The 22954-nt window shown below is 42.5% G+C and overlaps 1 protein-coding gene and 1 long non-coding RNA gene across 2 annotated transcripts in view; both read left to right on the top strand.

Moving 5' to 3' along the window:
- Nucleotides 1-8631, top strand: part of LOC308299005 — a 93760-nt gene extending 85129 nt beyond the window's left edge. The window contains exon 3 of the long non-coding RNA XR_013962752.1: nucleotides 8604-8631. This is a non-coding gene — a long non-coding RNA (uncharacterized lncRNA). The remainder of the gene's footprint in view (nucleotides 1-8603) is intronic.
- Nucleotides 8632-14118: 5487 nt separating this feature from the next.
- LOC308299848 (uncharacterized protein) lies at nucleotides 14119-17292 on the top strand (the record flags this gene model as incomplete). Its single annotated transcript, XM_080743631.1, has 3 exons — nucleotides 14119-14236; nucleotides 16018-16337; nucleotides 17260-17292. 3 exons carry the CDS (start codon nucleotides 14119-14121, stop codon nucleotides 17290-17292), a joined length of 471 nt encoding a protein of 156 aa, XP_080599757.1.
- Between the last annotated feature and the right edge of the window lie 5662 nt (nucleotides 17293-22954).

The following is a 22954-nucleotide window of genomic DNA, read 5'->3' as shown; positions in this document are numbered from 1 at the left end:
CTGTCTGAGCCATTTCGCCTACCCTCAATTCTGCTGTCAGACTGTCCATGTTTTCATATTATCTCTTTGTCATTTAAATATTATAGTGACTGTGACAGTAGTGTTACATGTCAAACCTACACACAGCTATCCTATGCACTCCATAGTAATCACATAAATACAGAGCTATTGGAATCAGGTGCGCCCAAATAATTAATTAATCCATGTCCCAATACTATACATTCTTTGGTGCAGTATTGAACAGTATTGTAAAATGAACAGTATTGTAGGCCTATATTGTTTTAACATTAGGCTATACAAAAATATATATGTAGGCTATTAGCCTATATATAGGTCTATATAAGATATATGCTACACCTAAATAGCCTATAGAATCAACCTTGCCTGTCAACAGGCATAAAAAACTATTTTGCAATTTTTTAGGAATAAAATGTGATGTAAATAATAAATGTCAAATAAACTGTTAGATTCACTTGACACCACTGTCACAGTCACTATAATATTTAAATGACAAAGAGATAATTTGCAAACATGGACAGTCTGACCGCAGAATTGAGGGTTGGCGAAATGGCTCAGACAGGTAGGTGAAAAGACTCTCCTCCAAAGCGAAAATGCCAGGCGAAAGGACCAAATGCGTGTAGGCGAATATGTTATAGGCGAAAGTGCTGGTGACCGTTTAATACTATCAGAAAGCAAAAAAATCAAAAAAATAAACGTTTTGATCCATTGGATCCCTATGGGAGGTATTGCAACCCTAGATTCATCCGATTATAAAAAACACAGCCAGATGTAGGCCATATCTTGGCCAGATGTAGGCCACGCTTTACATGATGTTTTGTGTCGCGGAAAAATACAGATGTTGGAGCTTTTGGAGCTTAGCTCCTTTCAGGAGCACTGCTCAAGAATAGAAGATAGACCTATACAAGCTCACAGCGCGTCCCTTAGTGTCATGATGTGAGCTTGTACATTTGCTATTTTATAATTTTTGAAATCTTGAAAGTATGAGAACTACTGATTTAGGAGACAGTGGTAGAATCGGCCAGATCTTAATGGGTTAAATTAGACATTATTAACTGCCAATGTTAAGTGTGGTCAGTGTGTTAGCTTATATCTTAATTTAACACTTTCTTTTTAAATTAGGCTCTTATGGACACAAGTAGCAGCCGTGGAGAAGTATTCAACTCCAAGTATTCTGACTATTGCCCTGAAGACGATTCAAGCGCCACCCAGATGTCATCTGGAGAGGAGATGATGGCGTTTGACTCGCAGGAGCCTAAGGCCATTGTTCATGAGTCCTGTATCAGAGAACTCTTCAGAATGTGTCAGTGCTGTGGAAAGCCCATAACCGACACTCACGTGACCTACGTCGGGGCACAGATGAGGGTTAGCTGGGAGTGCCTTGGAGGACACTCTGGTACTTGGACTTCATCTCCTGAAGTCAGAGGAATGCCTGAGGTGAACTCTCTTAGCGCTGCCTCTGTGCTGTTCACCGGGAACACCATCACCGAGGTGAGTATGAAGTTGGCTGACATGTTGCATAGTCTCACACACAGACATTTAACATCATTATGTGCATGCACCTGTTGTATAATGCAGGGTATTGCAACTTAGGTGCAGATAGCATTTATAGGATCCAAGTCGTTTGCTGCTAGTATTACCATTAGAGTTCTCAAATTCTGCCTGAGCCCAACCTTACCCGACCCAACTCGACATTATCGGGCAGAGCCGGGCCCAAACATTATGCTGATTAGTCAAGCCTCGGGTCCGTCACTCAAGCAACAGAGAACAGGCTCATATTCTGTCTGGCTGTCTGCACCACAGCACTGAAGCCTGCCTATGTTCCTAACCAATGGACCAAGGATAATCGGTGACGCATACAGAAGTATAGTCTCCTAGCGGTCTGGCTCTTGGGGTGACATCAGAACGAAACCTTTGGATATACGGAAATTCTGCCTCAGCGTTAGCTCTGTGTGTCGCTGCTGAGAATCGATGAAAGTTTCGAGCTGCATGTTAATTTAAAAGGCAGCAGGCAGTTTTACAAGTTTGTATTAAGTTATAAATCTAAGAAATTTACATTCAAAGCGGAACCAGTTGAATATTTTGACAAGGACTTAAGGAGGATTGTATTACAACAACATCAACCTAAAAGCACCATACGTTGACAACCTTGCCTTATCCACAACTTTCTAACGTCCCATCGTGCATTGCGCATAAGAATTGCGGCATTCCCGGCGTCACAGCCGGGTGTGATTTGATTGATTGATTGATTGAAGGCTTTATTAGAAGTTTGCATAGGAAAATGTACAGATTCATGACGGTACAGTTCACTGGTACAAGGTCTACTAAAAGGAGATCCATGAAAAGACTAAGCTTATTTCAACAGGAAACCATTTAAGTATCTCATATAACATTGAATGACAGACAAATAGAACACAGTACTATGCAGTAGATATGTAAAGAAAAGGGGGAAAAAAAAGAAAAGAAAAACAGTAAATCTAAACAAACAGTAAGTATATACAAGGAATATACAGTAAAACTAAACAAACAGTAAGTATATACAAGGAATATACAAGTATACAAGTATATACAAGGAAGGGGCAGGGAGGGTAGGGTTGGGCTAGGTTTTTTACCAGTTGCGAACGGCTGCTGCCTGTAAGTGGTTTTTCAGGGCAATTTTAAAGGATGCTAGTGATCCACACTCCTTTATGGCCTTCGGTAAGGCATTCCACATTTTTGTGGTATAGCAGAAGAACGAGTTCGACCCTTTCTTTGAGTTGACTCTGGGTTGAACGTGATCTGTGGCACTGCCTCTGGTGTTGTAATTATGGACATCCTTAACGTTTATAAAGTATTTTGACAGGTACTTGGGTATCATAGTGGTGTAGTGTATCTTGTACACCAGGCCCATTGCAAGTTGCTGTACTCTGTCATCTACTCTGAGCCACCCCACTCTTAACTGGTGAGTAGCGGTGAGGTGAGTCTGATAGGGAAGGTTAAGCAGGACCCTAATTAGTTTATTTTGGGCTGTTTGGAGTTTAGTTTTAAGGGCTTGTGGGGCGTCACGATACCATACGTGGACTCCGTAGTCAAAGAGGGGCTGGATTATTGCACCAGCTATGGTCTTCAGTGTGTTGAAGTTGACCATTGGGGCGATCCTCTGTAGGAAACGAGTTCGTTGGTTGATTTTTTGTATTACTTTTGAAGTCATCTTTTCGCTGGAAAGATTAGCTTCAAGGATACATCCTAAGTAAGAGATTTCGTTTTTTCGTGTTATGACCTTGTCACCCACTTTGATTGTGAAGTCATCTACCTTTTTGAGGTTATGATTTGATCCAAAGAGGATGGACTCGGTTTTTCCCAGGTGAATTGATAATTTGTTGTCGTTAAGCCATGTGCAGATCTTACTCAGTTCAGAGTTAAGTGTCTTTTCAACCTGCAAGTGGTCCTTGCCCGAGACTAGGAGAGCCGAGTCATCCGCGAACAGGAACAGGTTGCAGTCGCAAGCAGATGCCATGTCGTTCACGTATATTAGGAACAACAGAGGTCCCAGTATGCTACCTTGAGGAACACCACAGCTTACTGGGAGGGGGGGGGGGGCAGGGTTCCGTTAATCTCCACCACCTGTTCCCTCCCCACCAGGTAAGATTGCATCCAGCTCACTGCTGCGCTGTCAAGACCGATGGCTTTTAGTTTCTCAATCAGAATAGCATGATCCACGGTGTCAAATGCCTTCTGGAGGTCCATCATGACCATGCCACTATATTTGCCCTGATCCGCTTCGCGTTTGATTTGGTCAGTCAAATAGAGAAGGCATGTGTCAGTGGAATGGGATTTTCTGAATCCAGATTGGAACTCGTAAATCAGATTATTCTCATCGAGATATCTTGCAATCTGTTCGTAGACTATTTTCTCCATGACTTTGGATATGGAGCTAAGAATGGAAACGGGGCGGTAGTTTCCAGGGTCTAGTTTGCTACTTTGATCTACTTTGATCTACAAGTTCACAGTGTTTGCATATGCGACGTGAGCTTGTATGTCTGCTGTTAACCGGATGTGTCCCACAAATAATTCTACCGTAAATTCTGGCAGAAACAGAGACGATCGTCTCGCTAATGAAGTGTCCCTCGCTGCTGTGTGCATTTCCATTTATATTAACTCATTTCCCGCGATCCCGTCGAAACCGTTGATTTCCCGCTGTACCACGCTGCGATGTCCGTCGTTCCCGGAAATTTTATTAGCTTTAATCATTATGAAACAATTAAAAGTATGATCGCTGTATATAGCCGTTTCGTAGTCTTAGGCCCGCCCCCTAACTGTATCCGGTCGTATTTCCTGTTTAGACCGGATCTAGGTTTCCATATCCGGTCTGAGAGCCCATCGCAGCTGCCGTCCCATAGGTTTGCGTTGTAAACAGAGGAAGGAGCTGCACGGCCATAACATTTTTTTATATTTGATAGTTGTTTGATTCTTGTGCCCGCCTGGCATATGATCCGCGCACATATCGTCTGCTATGTGCGCGAACGTGCCCACGTGTTACCATAGCGCACAGCTGCTGTTTCCAACGTTTTCTTATGTAAATACTGGCGGATTCTGCAGGATACTGCCTGGCAACGGATTTGTCTATTTTTTTTTATTCGAAAGCTGTCATCTTGTCTACCGGTCTACTACATGAGTCGTGCACAGATCATGCACTATGCGTGCACGTGCCCACGTTAAACGGTAAGGACAATTTGGCAGCTGCTTACGACAGCTATGTTTAAAATGGCAGCAAAATTGTTAACGGGTTTAAAGCCACAGCACACCACTTGGACTCACAGAAGGCATACAGTACATGCCTGAGTTGTGTATGTTTAAGCATGGTGGTCAGGTGGTGTCGCACACCAAGCATAACAGATGTGTAAACCCAGAATATAAGTCAGATGAACACGTTTTGGGTTTATAGATCTGCCTCGCCTGCTGCCAATGTTTGGTGCGTCACCATTGAAAAGACGAAATATAAATCACGCAGGCAGCGACAACGCCAGGGAGAGACAGAATGCGAGTTGTATGATTGAGCTTGACTGTTGACAACAACAGGGATTTAACTAGGCTATTTTGTGCAGAACCCAGCAGGTTTCATGAACACTAACACGTGAAGTTGCCATTTCGCCAACTAGGCATTCTCTCACTGTTGTGATTTGAGACACTGATGTTGGTTACTGGCAACATTTCTTTTTTTCCCCCTCTCTCTGTCTCTGGTTTTCGGGCCGAAAATGATGATAATTTATTTTGTTGGGGCCGGGCCGAACTCGGGCCTGCCCAGTAGGGCCCAGTTAGGGCCGGGCCTTAATTTTCAGGTCTTTGTGTGTGTGTGTGTGTGTGTGTGTGTGTGTGTGTGTGTGTGTGTGTGTGTGTGTGTGTGTGTGTGTGTGTGTGTGTTTGTGTGTGTGTGTGTGTGTGTGTGTGTGTGTGTCAGATGTTCAACAGTGATGGCTGTGTGTCCAGTCACAGCATGTCCCCTCAGTGCCACATGCATTCCTCCCTGAGCTCTGCTGCCCCCTGGAGGACTGATGGCTGCATGGCTCCCATCTTCACCCTGGAGGACAAGAGCACTGAGACTGAGGCAGGCTGTGAGTGACCACACACACACACACACACACACACACACACACACACACACACACACACACACACACACACACACACACACACTCTATCAGACAGGATGCAGTGATGAGTCCTATAATGTTCACCTCGATATACATTGCAGGGCAGAATGATTAGCTGTTTTGAAGGCCTTGAGGACGGAAAAACAGCAGCATTTTTATAAATAACATGGTCATAGTCCAAAAAAAATAATAATAATGCAATCATGAAACACACTTGACGTTTCCTCTTCTCTCCTCCTCCTAGGTCTCTCGCTCTTTCCTGCATGTAAAGAGGAAGCTTCCGCTGAACAGCAGGAGAGGAGCTCCAGTCTGGTCCAGGTGAAACCAGAACCTCTACAGGAGGAGGAGCTACTTCAAAGACCAGTTGAGGCTGCTGGGTCAACGTTGACATTAAGTGGACTTGGATCGAGATATGTTCACCGAATGGAAAATGGAGGTAGATCTCTCTGTATCTGTAGAGCTGATATTACATGAGCTCTTCATTAAGTGTGCCTGCCATGCAATGGCAAAACACTTATTGTAATCTGCCATACTTAAATACATAAGTAAGTAATGTTCTGCCAAAAGTTCGGCACATAATAACTGCCGCACGATTTACGCCACCCCCACAATATATACATCAAAACGTGAGGCTCGGCCGGGAATGCATTTCTTTTCTAGTTCTACCTTATTTCCCAGCCAATGAAGACAGCTACACGCCATTGGTGTTTGGTGGGAGTTAGTGAAGTTTTCTGTATGTAATGTTGCTGAATGGTAATTAAACATTCTTTCTACTGGTTATTTCCACAGACCACCACAGGGAGAGGTCTATGGTATCGAGAGAAATCTCCTCCAAAATATATTCGACGTTGTCAGAGGAACAGCGAGAGATGGATGAGGGACATGGAATGTCTACAAGGATGCAACCTGTAGTGAAGCTGTACAGGATAGGTATGTACGGTTTTATTTACTAGAGATGCAACGATTGCAATATTCTTGGAATTTGTTTTCCAGTTCCCGGCTTTCCATCTAATCTAGGAACAATAATTATAGTTGTGGGCTCGCTGAACGTATGTTATCTTCATTATTTATTTATTTATTAGTGTGGTTGCCCAACAGGGCAACACACTATAGTCCTGGGAGACTTTATTAAGCGTGCCTGCCATGCAATGGCAAAACACTTATTGTAATCCGCCTTCTTCCTATTGGCTGAGCTTCAAACAGCTATAACTCCAGTTTGCTGCATGTTACCGTTTCGAAAACTTGGTTTGTGTACTTAGACGGCCAATAGGGACAAGCTGTAATTGCTAAGCCCTGCCCTCTCTGTCTTCCTATTGGCTGAGCTTTAAACAGCTATTACTCCAGTTTGCAGCATGGTACCGTCTCGAAACCTGGTGGGTGGTCCCACAGACCTAACGGCTAACCACTAATGCTAACCGCTACTTAGACTAATGCTAATGTTAATGTTAAAAATGTTAATGCTAATGTTAAAAATCCTAAAAATGCTAAAGCTAAAAATGCTAACCTTCAAAATGCTATTGCTAATGTTAAAAATGCTAATGCTAAACAATGCACACACTTAGCGAGCTGCAGGTGTTGAACCCCTGAAACAGGGGAGAATATAATGTGTGTGTGAAAAAACAAAGACAGGTCTTTTCTCATTCAAGTGGTTGTATTGAATCAAATCACAAACAAATAAACAGCTTCACCACCAGATCACTATAGTTACAAAACCAGAACCAGGGAAGTGTGCAGGTATAGCTTAGGTAAGCATAATATCAACCCTCCTAGCTGCTTTCATACATTGCATTTATACTCTTATCAAGAATTATCACATGAATTATAACTGCTTTTAACTTAATACATTTTACCTCTTATCATGAATTATAACTGTGTTTAACTTCAATAACTCTTTGTACATTAACTCTGCAGCCACTCCACATGTCGCGATCCTAAACTACATAGCTGTATCTAATTTCATTGACTGACATCATCAGATATCAACGTGCAGCAGCCGCAGCCCACACCACGCTAGCTTAACTACACTAGCTTAGCATCAGCTCATGTAAATACTTTGTGGCCACAGAAAACACCACCGACAGTCAATGTAATTTCCTCATCAAAACACAGAATGCAGGGCTAGCATGCAATAGCAAATATCCATTAGATAAACCAATTATTTACCTGAATCAGGGGAGAATATAATGTGTGTGTGAAACAACACAGACACGTCTTTTCTCATTCAAGTGGTTGTATTGAATGAAGAACGTTGGCTGTGGCTCCCCCTACAGACAGACTGAAAGCATGAGCAATCGATTTCTGGTCATCAAGGCATTACTTGCCCATTCAGTTAAATATGCATTCTATTACACAGGCAAACTTAAAATTCCGTGCACTCAGCCAATTCCTATTGGCTGAGCTTTAAACAGCTATAACTCCAGTGTGCAGCATGGTACCGTCTCGAAACTCGCTGTCTGTACTTAGATAGCCAATAAGAATGAGCTCTAATTGCCACAACTCCAGTTTGCAGCAGTGTACTGTCTTGGAATTTGTTGTGTGTACTTACACAGCCAATAGGAATGACCTGTAATTGGTTAAGACCCGCCCACTTTGCCTTCCTATTGGCTGGGCTTTTAACAGCCATAACTCCACTTCCCAACACGATACTGGTCTCAAACTCGGTTAAAGCTAATGCTAAAAATGCTAATGTTAAAAATGCTAATGCTAATGCTGATGTTAATGTTCATGCTAAAAATGCTAATGCTAACACCAAACGCTACACAAGGTTGCAACCATTTAGCGAGCTGCAGAAACACGTTTATCTTTTTTCAATAGTTCACTTGTTTTATCCTTTGTCTAGAGTTTCCACACCTCCCTGCATGTAAAGAGGAGGTCACCACTGAACAGGATGAGAGGAACTCAAGTCTGGTCCAGGTAAAACCAGAACCTCTACAGATTAAAGAGGATCAGGAGGAGGAGCTACTTCAAAGACCAGAGGAGGCTGATGGGTCAACGTTGACATCTCTAGCAGTGAAACGTGAAGATGATGTCAATGAAAACAGAGAGACAGAGCCTCTAGCCAGCACCTCAACTGAACACATGAAAACACAAGCTTATATAAACAGCTGGGTACCATCATCACAACCAGCTAATGACGACCAGCTCCTCTCTCCAAATTGTTCTGAATCTGACATCACTAAAGACAGTGATGACTGGGAGGAGACCAGGGAAGATCAGTCCGCCTTAAACAAACTAAACTCGCATGAGACAGAAAATGTGGAAGGACGACGCTTGTCTTTGAGCAACGAGCTGTCCCGGGACTCCTCATCACAACAAACTCCACCCACGAGCAGCCAGACAGAGAACAAATGCTTTAGTTGTACAGAGTGTGGCAAAGGCTTTGTTTTACTGAGTTACCTGAAACGACACATGAGGGTTCATAGACGTGAGAAACGCTTTGTTTGTACCGACTGTAGCCAAGCCTTTTCTTTCCGGATCCATCTGAAAGAACACATGAGCACTCATGCAGGTAACACATGCTGTACTTGTACCGAGTGTGGCAGAGGCTTTAGTGGAATGCCTCATCTGAAGAGACACATGCATACACACACCGGTTCAAAAACCTTGACTACTACAGTCAATAGCTATACTTGTAGTGAGTGTGGCAGAGTCTGTCGTGGAAAGGGTTTTCTGAAGCGACACATGAATACTCATGCACGTGAAAAAGGCTTTGCTTGTACCGAGTGTGGTAAAGATTTTGTTCTCGTGAGTGACCTGAAACAACACCTGGTTTACCATGCAAGTAAAAACTCCATCAGGTGTACCGAATGTGGCAAACTCTTTAGTTCCATGTCTCAACTGAAACGACACATGTGGGTTCATAGAGGTGTAAAACCCTTTAGTTGTTACCAGTGCAGACAAGTCTTTGATGACAGGAGCCTCCTGAAAGAACACATGAGCTCTCATAGAGGTGAGAAATGCTTTCCCTGCACCGAGTGTGGGAAAGTATTTGTTTATGTGAGTGACCTGAGACAACACCTGGTTAATCATGCAGGACGAAACCCCACTAGTTGTACAGAATGTGGCGAACCCTTTGATAACAAGGCTTCTCTGAAACAACACATGAAGGATCATACATGTGTAAAACCCTTTAGTTGTCACCAGTGCAGACAAGTCTTTGGTGACAGGAGCCTCCTGAAAGAACACGTGAGCTCTCATAGAGGTGAAACATGCTATACTTGTGCTGAGTGTGGCAGAGGCTTTAGTAGAATGGGTCATCTGAAGCTGCACATGTTCAAAACTCATACAGGTTCAAAAACCTTGACTAGTACAGTTATTAGCAAAGGCTTTGGTGTGACAGAGTCTCTTGCCAGCACCTCAACTGAACACATGAAAACACAAGCTGATATAAACTGCTGGGTACCATCATCACAACCAGCTAGTGACGACCAGCCCCTCTCTTCAAATTGTTCTGAATCTGAAGACGGTGACCTGAAACGACACAAGAGGGTTCATCCACGTAAAAAAGGCTTTGCTTGTGCAGATTGTAGCAAAGTATTTCGTTACAGGAGCCATCTGGATGAACACGTCATGATGAGCACTCAGAAAGAAAAACCCAAACTCTTTAAGTGTAGTGAGTGTGGTAAAGGTTGTAGTTCAATGCATCATTTGGAGAAACACATGAGTATTCATACAGTTGAATCTGACACTACTGATGACAGTGATTTCTGAGAGGAGACCAGGGAAGACCAAGACCTGAAACCATCAAAGCAAACTCCATCCATGAGGAATGACACAGGAAAGAAAAGCTGTAATTGCACAGAGTGTGGCAGAGTAGTTGCATGAGTCTTCTGAAACGACACATGATCACATATGGATGTATTAAAATTATATGATGACGAATGAAACAGCAACTGGTTGGCACACAGGCTCGGACTGGCCATCTGGAGACTCTGGAGAATTCCCGGTCGGCCGCTGTGCCACCGGCGGCCGGTATGATTAAGGAGGGGGGAAACTTCAATTTGAGGTCACCCTGGGGCAGTGGGGCACCACACAGGGTTAATCAGGCCCTGACAGGAGCAGTTGCATATATTGAAACTCCCACCTCTCATTTAAATGAAAGTAGATGGGGAAAATAGGTGTTTGTTACTGTTTATATTAATAAATAATGCTAAAGAAAATTATCGCGCGCTGCACGCGCTCACATGCAGGGCTGGTCTGATGCAAATTACCGGGCTGAAAATGAGTCCCAATCCAATGGCACAGGCATACAACCTCACTGCAGGACTTCTCCTTTACTTTTCATTTGGATGCATTTTAGTTTTTGAAATATATTTCACTATTATAAATACTTAATATGTTGCCAAAAGTAATTAGCAATTTAATAGTAAGGCTTGATTTAATGTTTTATCATACAGGTGATAAGCCCTTTATTTGTACAGTTTGTGAAACATTGTCTCATCATATAAGTTGTCCTCACTAATGTTAGGTGAGATAAGATGATACCACTTCTGTCTACTCTGTCTCAGAGGAGGGCTGTGGACAGTTCAGAAACCTGCCTACCAGTGACATCACCGGTGGGCAGGTTTTTTTGTTTTGTTTGTTTGTTTCACTGTATCACTCTTATAACTTTCCAGGCAATATTGTTGTTGTTTTTTTCTTTCTTTGTTTATTTTCATTTACAAGAGAATTAAAACATAAATACAAAGATTCAGTGAAAATGTGAAGGATTGAGTTCATTTTCTAACTACCACCTAATGTTCCCCAAGTGTGTGTGTGTGTGTGTGTGTGTGTTTGTGTGTGTGTGTGTGTGTGTGTGTGTGTGTGTGTGTGTGTGTGTGTGTGTGTGTGTGTGTGTGTGTGTGTGTGTGTGTGTGTGTGTGTGTGTGTGTGTGTGTGTGTGTGTGTGTGTGTGTGTGTGTGTGTGTGTGTGTGTGTGTATAACACTGAAGAAATTACACTTTGATACAATGTAAAGTAGTCGGTATAAAGTTTGGATAGCAGTGTAATTTTATTGCAACAAAAGTCCAAATTGGGCCCAAGTGTCAATATTATTAATGTTTAGGCCACCATTACATTCCATTACTGGAACCCTCTTCCACTCCTCCATGAAGACATCACAGAGCTGGTGGATGTTAGAGACCTTGCAATCATCCACCTTCCGTTTGAGGATGCCCCACAGATGCTCAGTAGGGTTTAAACTTTAGGTCTGGAGACATGCTTGGCCATGGCCAGTCTATCACCTTCACCCTCAGCTCCTTTATTAATGCAGTAGTTGTCTTGGAGGTGTGTTTAGGTAGGTGCTGTTGTCCTTTAAACTCACTTGTTGGTGGAAAAAAAATGGGTCACAGTGTTCTGAAGATCAGCCCATTTCTCAGATGTGAACAGTTTCTGTTCCAGATGGAGTAAACCTACGGATGCATTAATGTAAAAATACATATTTTATTTTGTATCCCTTTGAGTGTTTTAAATTAACCCTAAAACACATAGGCTAGCCCCCTGCATGGTTTTGTCAAATGTTAACAGTAACACAAATGATTAAACAAATAATACAATTAAAATTTAAATATTGTTTTCCCCCTCCTGTGTGTGTGTGTGTGTGTGTGTGTGTGTGTGTGTGTGTGTGTGTGTGTGTTTTAGGTCAGGGCATTCACTCCAGTAGGACTTTACAAAAAAGGAAAGAAAGAAAAACAGAAGAGACTTTGTTTTGTGTGCGGAACCCCGAGCATAGGACTTCATGTCCGCGTTCCCACACGGACATTAACGGAGTGCACCGAAATCTGTGCACTCCCCTAATGTGTTCGTGTGAGAACGTGGAATTACAAAACAAACGTGTTGCGCATAGGTTGAACTTGAAACCTATTAACTCTATGGTTGAGACGCTACGCATTTTGAAATGATGTTCATGCTAATGGCTAACAACTGTGTTAGACTCACGGAGTGATTGTGTAGTTTTGTACTCTGTGTGGAGGATGCTGAGAGCCTTTTGTTGTTGTTTAGTTTGTCGTTGGAACTCCCTCCACTTCTACACCAGGCACCGCAGCCCCACATGGGCTGCATGATATGCTACGTCAATCAGTGAGTATTATGTGTTTACCATGTCTCAGTCTGACTCTGAACTAATTCACATAAAGACCTAGCCATGAATTATAACTCATGTAGAGGGTTTTTATTTGAAGACGTCTAAGTGAGAAAACGTCTTCAAAATAAAAACCCTCTACATGAGTTATGATTTATGGCTAATACATTTAAGACCCACTGTGTAAATGCTATATATTTATGGCATCGTGGAAGTAGCTAATTGTTTTTGCGTTGTAATCAGGATTGGTTATTTTCCATATCAAGCTGCACATTTGAACTACAGACCTTTCAAAATACCGTGAAAGCATTTGTCATTTTACATTTTTGCATTGGTTATTCAAAAATCACACCTAGTGTGAAGTGAGCAGTTCTATTTATGAGTTAATTGCATCAAGGTTCCCTGCTGGCCAATCACAGCGCGTCCTGTGAAGCTTGGCCAATGGTACCCTGGGCATACAACAAACTTTGAGCTGTTCTTGCCCAGATGTAGGCCATATCTAGGCCAGTTGTAGGCCATATCTAGGCCAGATGTAGCCTATATCTAGGCCAGATGTAGGCCATATCTATAGGCCAGATGTATGCCATCCTTCACATTTGTTGGGGTCCTGGAAAAAGCCAGATGTTGGAGCTTAGCTCCTTTCAGGAGCACTGCTCAAAAATAGCAGTTATACAAGCTCACAGCGTGTCCCTTAGTGCCGTGATGTGAGCTTCTACATTTGCTAATTTTATTTTTATTTTTTGAAAAATCTTAAAAGTGTGAGAACTACCGATTTAGGAGACATTGGTAGAATCGGTGTCTGATCCTAATGGGTTAAATCAGACATTATTAACTGCCGATGTTAAGTGTGGTCAGTGTGTTAGCTTATTTCTTAATTTTTCTCAACATTTTCTTTTTAAATTAGGCTCTTATGGAATTATCGTCCTCCGTCATGCACTGGGATCAATACATCTTTTATTTGCCGAGCTGCATATCCTGTACCACTTAAAGTAAACACTAATGATATATGTGCTTAATACAGTCTTTTTCACTCTCTTTCATTGTCTTTGCCAAGAAATAGCCGATCTTTTGGCAAATGTTCTGCCCCAGGATGCATTTTGATTATTGCGATATCGTAAATCACAATATTTTCATATCGTCCCATCCCTAGTATGAAGTTGTCTGACTGTATTGTAACATGTTGCTTAGTCTCACACACACATTTAACATCATTATGTGCATTCACCTGTTGTATAATGCAGGGTATTGCAACTGAGGTCAGATAGCATTTATAGGATCCAAGTTGTGTGTGTGTGTGTGTGTGTGTGTGTGTGTGTGTGTGTGTGTGTGTGTGTGTGTGTGTGTGTGTGTGTGTGTGTGTGTGTGTGTGTGTGTGTGTGTGTGTGTGGGGGTGTGTGTGTGTGTGTGTGACAGATGTCCAACAGTGATGGCTGTGTGTCTTCCCTGAGCTCTGCTGCCCCCTGGAGGACTGATGGCTGCATGGCTCCCATCTTCACCCTGGAGGACAAGAGCACTGATACCGAGGCAGGCTGTGAGTGACCACACACACACATAATCAAGATATGTATTTTTGTTCAAAGGGCGACAACACTGCCAATGCAGTCAGACAATAGGAAAACGGCTAGTTACAAAGTGCCTATAAGGCAGAACATCGTTACGTATAATACAGTTGACATACTTGTCCGACACAGCTAGGGGTGTGAAAGAATATTCTTTATTCGAATATTCGTTCGAATGTTAACAATAAAAGAATATTCGAAAGTAAAATCTTGAGCTTCGAATTAATTTATATTTAATAAAAAAAAATCTACCGCACTTCTCGCGAGATTCTGGGCGCATGGAACGTTAAAAGGTCCCTGGTCTCGCAAGGCAGAAGTCTCCATTAGCTGCTGCAAAAGTGGGCTGATCTACAAGTCCACAATGCGTCGCTGATCCAATACGCTGTGGGCTTGTACATCAAGGGTGCCTATTTAGCAACACCGTCATACGGCGAAGAATAAACCTCCAGCTGCTTAACTTTCCATTCACACTGTCACTGCATGGCCGTCGTCCGCTCCGCGCAGGGGAGGGGAGCTCTCTCCATTCCGACGGTGGAGAGATGCACTCGCCTTGCAGTGCTTTTAAACTTGATTCAGAATGATTAACGAGTCTATCTGAAACGGGCGACGCATTTGGTAGTGACGGGAAGCCGGACAACGAGACTTCTCCACCGAAAAACACAAAGCATGGATTTCTTCTCTCACGAGTTATTCTCCCCGCACGCAGCCACGGTAAAACTCCCTCTGTCACACTCTTGTAGAAGTTGTAGACTACCTAATTTGGTTCAAACCAAACATACTCCATTGGTGTGATTATAATTGCTCGTTTCATGTCGTGGCTGTTCCAACTCCATCACAGGCTGCTGCTGTGAGTGTGACGCTTCGCAACGACGATGCTATGCTGGCAGCTGCGTGCACACAGACATCAAACGGGGCTTGAGCCCCTGCCCTTTTAAGAGAGAATTGTCCGCCAAAATGCCCTTTTAGAAATGTCAGCCCCTGCCTCTCTTAACATTCTTTGCACGGCACGTCCCTGACCAACGCGGACCTGGCTGCACGACCGCGACTGTCTCTACAGTTTACAGTTTAGGCATTTTAGCAGATGCTTTTAATCCAAAGCGATTTACAATAAGCAGATAACACATCACAATAATAAACACGTTAATATGTCAGTACACCAACAGCAATATAACAATGCAAATAAAATAAATAATTAAAGAAAAAGGTTTCTTAAAAAAAAAAGATTAGAATAAACAGCTTCGAATTGCGAATGCTTCGAATTATTCGATATTTTCGAATATTCGAATTTATTCGAATCAACGGTGGATTTTCGGCCGAATATTCGAATGCTATTTTTGGCACATTTTCACAGCCCTAGACACAGCAGACATCAATCATGGATAGAGGAAACAACGCCTTCTCTAAATCGAGCTGCTTCCTATAATGGCACTTACTGAGCAGTACCTTGCTAACTGTTTGGCACTCCTTTTAGAGTTGACGGAGTTGAGTGCACGTGCCCTTGGCCAGGTGCAGAGTCCTGCACAGGTCCAATGTTTTTAAGCATTGTTCAGTTCTGTTTTCTGTTTGGATTTGTTGGTCAGTTCAGTAGTCAGTTCAGTAGTAATTTACATGATACATTTAACACAATTCATACTTTGTCCACAACCCTTTTGACAACGGTCGCTGGACAAACTAATCAATTAGTCAGAGAATCAAACTGATGCAATCATAAAACACACTGACATTACCTGAACCTCTTCTCTCCTCCTCCTAGTTCTCTCACTCCCTGAACACGAGGAGGTCCAGGTGAAACCAGAACCTCTACAGATTAAAGAGGAACAGGAGGAGGTCCAGGTGAAACCAGAACCTCTACAGATTAAAGAGGAACAGGAGGAGATCCAGGTGAAACCAGAACCTCTACAGATTAAAGAGGAACAGGAGGAGGTCCAGGTGAAACCAGAACCTCTACAGATTAAAGAGGAACAAGAGGAGGTCCAGGTGAAACCAGAACCTCTACAGATTAAAGAGGAACAGCAGGAGGAGCTACTTCAAGGACCAGAGGAGGCTGCTGGATCGACGTTGACATCACTAGCAGTAAAAAGTGAAGATGATGTCGATGAAAACAGAGAGACAGAACCTCTAGCCAGCACCTCAACTGAACACAAGGAAACACAAGCTTATATAAACTACGTACCTTCGTCACAACCAGCTAATGACGACCAGGTCCTCTCAAAAACCTTGACTAGTTCAGTTAATAGCCGTACTTGTACTCAGTGTGGCAAAGTCTTTAGTAGAATGGGTAATCTAAAGCGACACATGAGGACCCATGAGGGTTCAAAAACCTTTACTAGTACAGTTAATAGCAAAGGCTTTGGTTTGAAACCAAAACCTCTACAGATTAAAGAGAAAAAAGAAGAGGAATTACTTCCAAGACCAGAGGAGGATGCTCGGTCAAAGTTGACATTACTAGCAGAAAACAGAGACACAGAGCCTCTAGCCAGCACCTCAGCTGAACACATGGAAACACAAGCTGATATAAACTTCTGGGAGCCATCATCACAACCAGCTGGTGACGTCCAGGTCCTTTCTTCAAATTGTTCTGAATCTGACATCACCGAAGACAGTGATGACTGGGAGGAGACCGAGAGGGTTCATCCACGTAAAAAACGATTTGCTTGCACGGAGTGTGACGAAGTCTTCGGTTACAGGAGACATCTGAAAGTGCACATGAGCATTCATAGAGGGGCAAAGCTTTTGACTTGTTATCAGTGTGGTAAAGGATTCGTTAGCGTGAGTGACCTGAAAGATCACATGGTTACTCATGCAGGTAAAAAAAACATTTGCACAGAATGTGGCAAAGGCTTTGGTAACAAAATTTCTCTGAGAGAACACATATGGGCTCATACAGGTATAAAACCATTTGCTTGTCACATGTGTGGTCAAGTCTTTGACTACAGGAGCCTCCTGAAAGAACACATGAGCTCTCATAGAGATGACAAACTCTTTCCCTGTACAGAGTGTCAGTGTGGTAAAGTATTTGTTTGGCTGAGAACCCTGAAAGAACACATGAGGGCTCATGCAGGTGAACAATGCTGTACCTGTAATAAGTGTGGCAGAGTCTTTAGAGGAATGGCTAATCTGAAGCTACACATGGATACTCATACAGGTTCAAAAACCTTGAGCAATAGAGTTAATCGCAAAGGCTTTGGTTTGAAACCAGAACCTCTACAGATTAACGAGGAACAGGAGGAGGAACTACTTCAAGGACCAGAGGAAGTAGCTCCTCCTGGGTCAACGTTGACATCACTAGCAGTGAAACGTGAAGATGATGACAATGACAACAGAGACACAGAGCCTCTAGCCAGCACCTCAACTGAACACATGGAAACACAAGCTGATATAAACTGCTGTGTACCATCATCACAACCAGCTAATGACGACCAGCTCCTCTCTTCAAATTGTTCTGAATCTGACATCTCTGAAGACAGTGACCTGAAACGACACAAGAGGGTCCGTCCACGTAAAAAAGGCTTTGCTTGTGCTGAGTGTAGCAAAGTGTTTTGTTACAGGATTCATCTGAACGAACACATGATGAGCTCTCATACAGGTGAACAACGCTTTACCTGTACGGTGTGTGGTAGAGTATATTTTTCATTGGCTCCTCTGACGAAACACATGAAAGCTCATGCAGCTTCAAAAACCTACTTGTAGTTAAAACCTTAACCTTGTACAGTTAATAGCAAAGGCTTTGGTTTGAAACCAGGACCTCTACAGCTTAAAGAGGAACAGGAGGAAGAGCTACTTCAAAGACCAGAGGAGGCTGCTGGGTCAACATTGACATCACTAGCAGAAAACAGAGACACAGAGCCTCTAGCCAGCACCTCAGCTGAACACATGGAAACACAAGCTTATGTAGAGGACTGTGGAGCATCACAACCAACTGGTGACCAGCTCCTCCCTTCACACTGTTCTGAATCTGACACTGAAGACAGTGATTTCTGGAAGGAGACCGGGGAAGACCAAGACGTGAAATCATCAAAGAAGACTCCATCCATGAGGACACGCACAGGGAAGAAAAGCTGTAGTTGCACAGAGCGTGCAGTTTTTAGTTAACCCTCGTAGGATCCTCGTGTTTTAGTCACACCCAGGGCCTTCGGGTCACTTTGACCCGGCTCATATTAAACCATTCTAAAGTAGTTAGAAATCCCCAAAAATCATATTAAACACAATTTGATTGTCATTACTAACTACTTTACTAACAATTCAATCAATATTTTTCATTATCCCCGCCAGGCCGGGATGGCCAAAGGTGAGGGATTATGTTTTCACTCCTCTGTCTGTGGACAGCTAATCTCAGGCAAGTTGGACCAATTAGTGTGAAACTACACACACACACACTCCCGGGAGGCCTAGGAAGAACCTCCTCCCCAAATTCTTCACATTGGCCTCTTATAGCGCCACCATCAGGCCGTTGTGTGAACAGCTAATCTCAGGCACCACATCAGCATCAAACTTGGCACACATACGCCCAGGAGGCCTAGAAAGAAACTCCACTAGAAATCTTTCCCATCTGTCTTTTATAGCACCACCATGAGACTGATCTTTGCAAAATATCTTGTTGGTATTACCAACAAAATCTCACACCAATTGGTACATATTATCCCTATTGTCATTTGATCAAGAACTATATGTCAAATATTTCTTGTCCCATTCTGATTTGCACAAAGTGCTACAGGTGATCGGATGGCGCAGTGTCCCTGCCGCCACCACAGAGGTTGTGGGTTTGAATCAATATGGGGCATCTATGCAAACACAATTGTTTTTTGAGGGAAGGGAAGCTGGGCGGAGAGGTTGATAATTGTCACTACATGTATTCCTACAGCCAGGCTGGGCGGCAGCTGGTTTTGGGAGGGAGGAGTAGGACGAAGGGCGAAGGCCCTACGTCCTCTCGGTGGGGGCTCCTCACTGTCAGGTGATTCGGTAGGATACAACAGCAGTGACAACATAGGGGAGGAATCAATTGGCATAAGGACTGGATTGGGGAGAAAAAGAGGGTAAACCATAATTGGCTACTCAAAATAAAAGAAAAATGCTACAAATCACGTCGGAATGCATAGGGATGAAGTTCCCATTTGGTAGCAAAATGTGCCACTCCAGCAAAAAACATCTTTGGAATCGTGGACAATCTGAATAGAAAATGTGACGCATACTGTAGGCCATGACATTGATCAAATGACCAAAGAAAATCGGTTTCATAAATATCCCCCAAAACTTGTTTTGCTCAATTCTGCCTCATGGTGGCGCAATAACAGAACGATTTGGGGTTGAATATCTTCCTAGGCCTCCCGGGGGAGTACATGTAAAGTTTCACGCTGACTGGTCCAGTGGTGACTGAGATTAGCTGTTCACAGACAGAAGCAACGAAAACATAATCTCTCACCTTTGGCCATCCCGGCCTGGCGGAGATAATATAGAATGAATTGTTATCAATGTAGTTTGTAATGGTGAGCAAATTATGTACTCAAAAATCCATATGTCCAATGTTTTTTCAGAAAGAAATGGTCTAAATATTAGCCATTTTGCATACACTTTGAATGGCCGGGTCAAAGTGACCCGAAGACCCTGGGTGTTATATGTTGATACAGGGGGGTGTTGCAAATGCATGACATGTACCATTTTCATATCACATGTTTAGTAGAGTAAATAAGCCAAGCAGAAGGAGTTTCATGGAAAAAAACATATTTTAACATACTTTTTCTTGATGTTGAAAATTGAAAACCGGGTCAAAGTGACCCGAAGACCCTACGAGGGTTAAGTGAGTCTTCTGAAATGACACATGAGAACTCATAGAGGTCATATATGCTCCTTTACTTGTAAAATTGCTCTGCATGTACACATGGTCATTGAGGATTCATCCAGGTAAATTTACCTGTCCTGAGTTTGGTAAATATTTTGCTCGAGTGAGTTGCCTGAATGTATTATGAGGACTCCTACAGGTCAAAACCCCTTTACTTTGCGGCAGAGATTATGATTCAATGTATCATTTGAATGGACACATGAGGATTCATACAGTTGAACAATTTACCTCTGCTGAGTGTGGTAAACAAAGTTATGCTCGAATGAGTAACCTGAACCTGACTCATACAGGGGAAAACCCCTTTAAAATGATAGGATGAAGAATGAAACTGCAACTGGCTGGCAGAGGCATACAACCTCACTGTTACAGTAGTAGGCCTACTTCTACTTTACTTTTCATTTGGATGCATTTTTGTTTTTGAAATATATTTCACTATTATAAATGCTTAATATGTTACCAATGGTAATAGCAATTCCATAGTAAGGCCTTTGATTTAATGTTTCATCATACAGTACCGTAAGATGATACCACTTCTGTCTACTCTGAGTCTTTTTTTTTTCACTGCATCACTCTTATAACTTTCCAGGAAGTATTGTTGTTTGTTTTCTTTCTTTCTTTGTTTATTTTAATTTACAAGAGAATTAAAACATATGCAAATATTCAGTGGATCAAGTTCATTTTCTACCTATTATGAATTCCTAATGTTCCCCAAATCTGTGTGTGTGTGTGTGTGCGTGCGTGCGTGCGTGCGCGTTGTTTGAGAATGCCTCACAGATGCTCAATAGGGTTTAGGTCCGAAACCATGCTTGTCTTGGAGGTGTGTTTGGGGCCATTATTATTTTGCAATACTGCCCTGTGGCCCAGTTTTCGAAGGGAAGGGATCATGCTCTGCTTCAGTATACTGTATGTCACATTAAGTGTTGCCATTCATGGTTCCCTTGTTGAACTGTAGCTTCCCAGTGCTGGCAGCACTTATACAGCGGAGTGTACTTAAATTGGATCACAGAAACAAATGTGGGGGTTGTATACTGTACATAGAGAAGAGTGGCAGATAACGTAATGAGCCAATAGACCCGCCCACTCTCTGAGTGGAGTCTGAAATCAGGCTAGGAGAACGTTACTGGTCTGAAAGCCTGTTACTGTAAGTCTGATGGACGAGCTAGTAATGATGGTCTGGGGCTTCCGGTTCCTTTCTCCACTGAAGAGAAATGATAACAACATATAATGACATTCTAGAATAATGATAACATTTACAACATACAATGACATTCTAGAGTCTGAGAGATTCCATAGGGACTTAAAGGCCTGTCCATACTGTCTCCAAATACCAAACCTTTTCGTCAGAGAGTTCTGACTTAGCCTACTTTCTGACGTGCAGCTTTCCGAACTCTAATTCGGGGTAATGCTTTTCAGAAGATGCAAATGACGTCATTTTGTAGTTGAACCGGACCTTTCCGATGAAAGGTTCAGTGGTTGGAGACAGTATGGACAGGCCTTTAAGTTAAGGCATAAGGAGCTGGTATTTAAAGACATTCCAAATAGAGCCCTCAGACTCCAACTCTGTGGTGTCAGTTTTAGGTCATATAAGATGAACAGCTAAAAATATAATTGATTTTGATTGTAGTTGATTAATTGAAATATTTAAGTTTGCATAGGAAACCGTATAGGTAGGTACAGTATCTTGACAATACAGTTCACTGGTTCAAGGTCAGGTAAAAGGATAAGCTCAGGAAAGCACAGCTTATTTACATTATCCTTTTTTTAAACTCATAACATTGAATGACAGACATAGGCTATAGAAAACATAAATGAAAGCAACATCTCCAGTTTAAGTTGTCAAATAATAATAAACATAGGCTATGCCATGAATAATTCATGGCATAGCCATGAATATTATGAATTATACGTTCATAACGCCCTGCACTGACTTGTTTCAGCCAGCAGGTGTCATGCTTACAACATGTCCTGGAGCGCGAGTGAGGTCTGCCTGGACGTCATATGGAAGTTGTTTGGACGTCCGGATGGGACGCTCGGTCGGGCCGGGCCGGGTCGGGCCGTCTATCTATGGACGTCGTGTCGACGTCGTTTCAACGTCCTTGAGCAACAGCAGCAAGCAGCTGTCTGACTTGGACGTCGTATCAACGTTGTATGGACGTCTTGTCAGTGGTGGAAAAAAGTAAAAATATCAATACTGCAATACCTATAGAAATACTCTATTACAAGTAAAAGTCCTGAATTCAATATGAGTAAAAGTTTGAAATTGTTGTCATCAAAATGTAGGCTACTTAAAATAGGCTTAATACCTAAAGTAAAAGTACAAACTGTTTGAAAATAGCAGCTCTAGTCTACAAGCTCAAAACACGTGCATCTGAGCTTGTAGATCGGCTATTTTCAAATAGCCTAGGTATAAAATAATGCTAAATGGTTTATGTATGTTTTATATAATATTACAATTCTTTGTCTATCTATCTATCTATCTATAAGCGACACGACTCCCTCGCTCACGCATTGATGGGGTAATTATTAGTATTACAAAATGTGTGGGTTACAAATGGATGCATACTGTATACCTAGGCCTATTTGAATCCCTTCGAAAAAAATAAAAATAAGAAAACAGCAACAACAACAAAAAGAACAAGATGGTTCAGGAATTAATATTCGGCCCAGAGATTAATCTATGAAGAAAACGAGCTTCTGTTGGTCTCTTTCCATCAAAACCAAACCAGTAGAAAGACCAACTTGTGAACCGTGGGTTGGGTTGGGGATTCACGTGAATAGCGTTATATAGTTTGTGCTCTACATTAGAGCAGCTGATATTTTTGTTGAGGTACCGTCAGTGTGTTTGTGTGTTTTC

Source organism: Nannobrachium achirus (assembly GCF_963921795.1).
Source record: "Nannobrachium achirus genome assembly, chromosome: 15".
Lineage (NCBI taxonomy): Eukaryota > Metazoa > Chordata > Actinopteri > Myctophiformes > Myctophidae > Nannobrachium > Nannobrachium achirus.
Note: the sequence above shows the minus strand (reverse complement) of the source record. Positions and strands in the feature narration are given on the sequence as shown.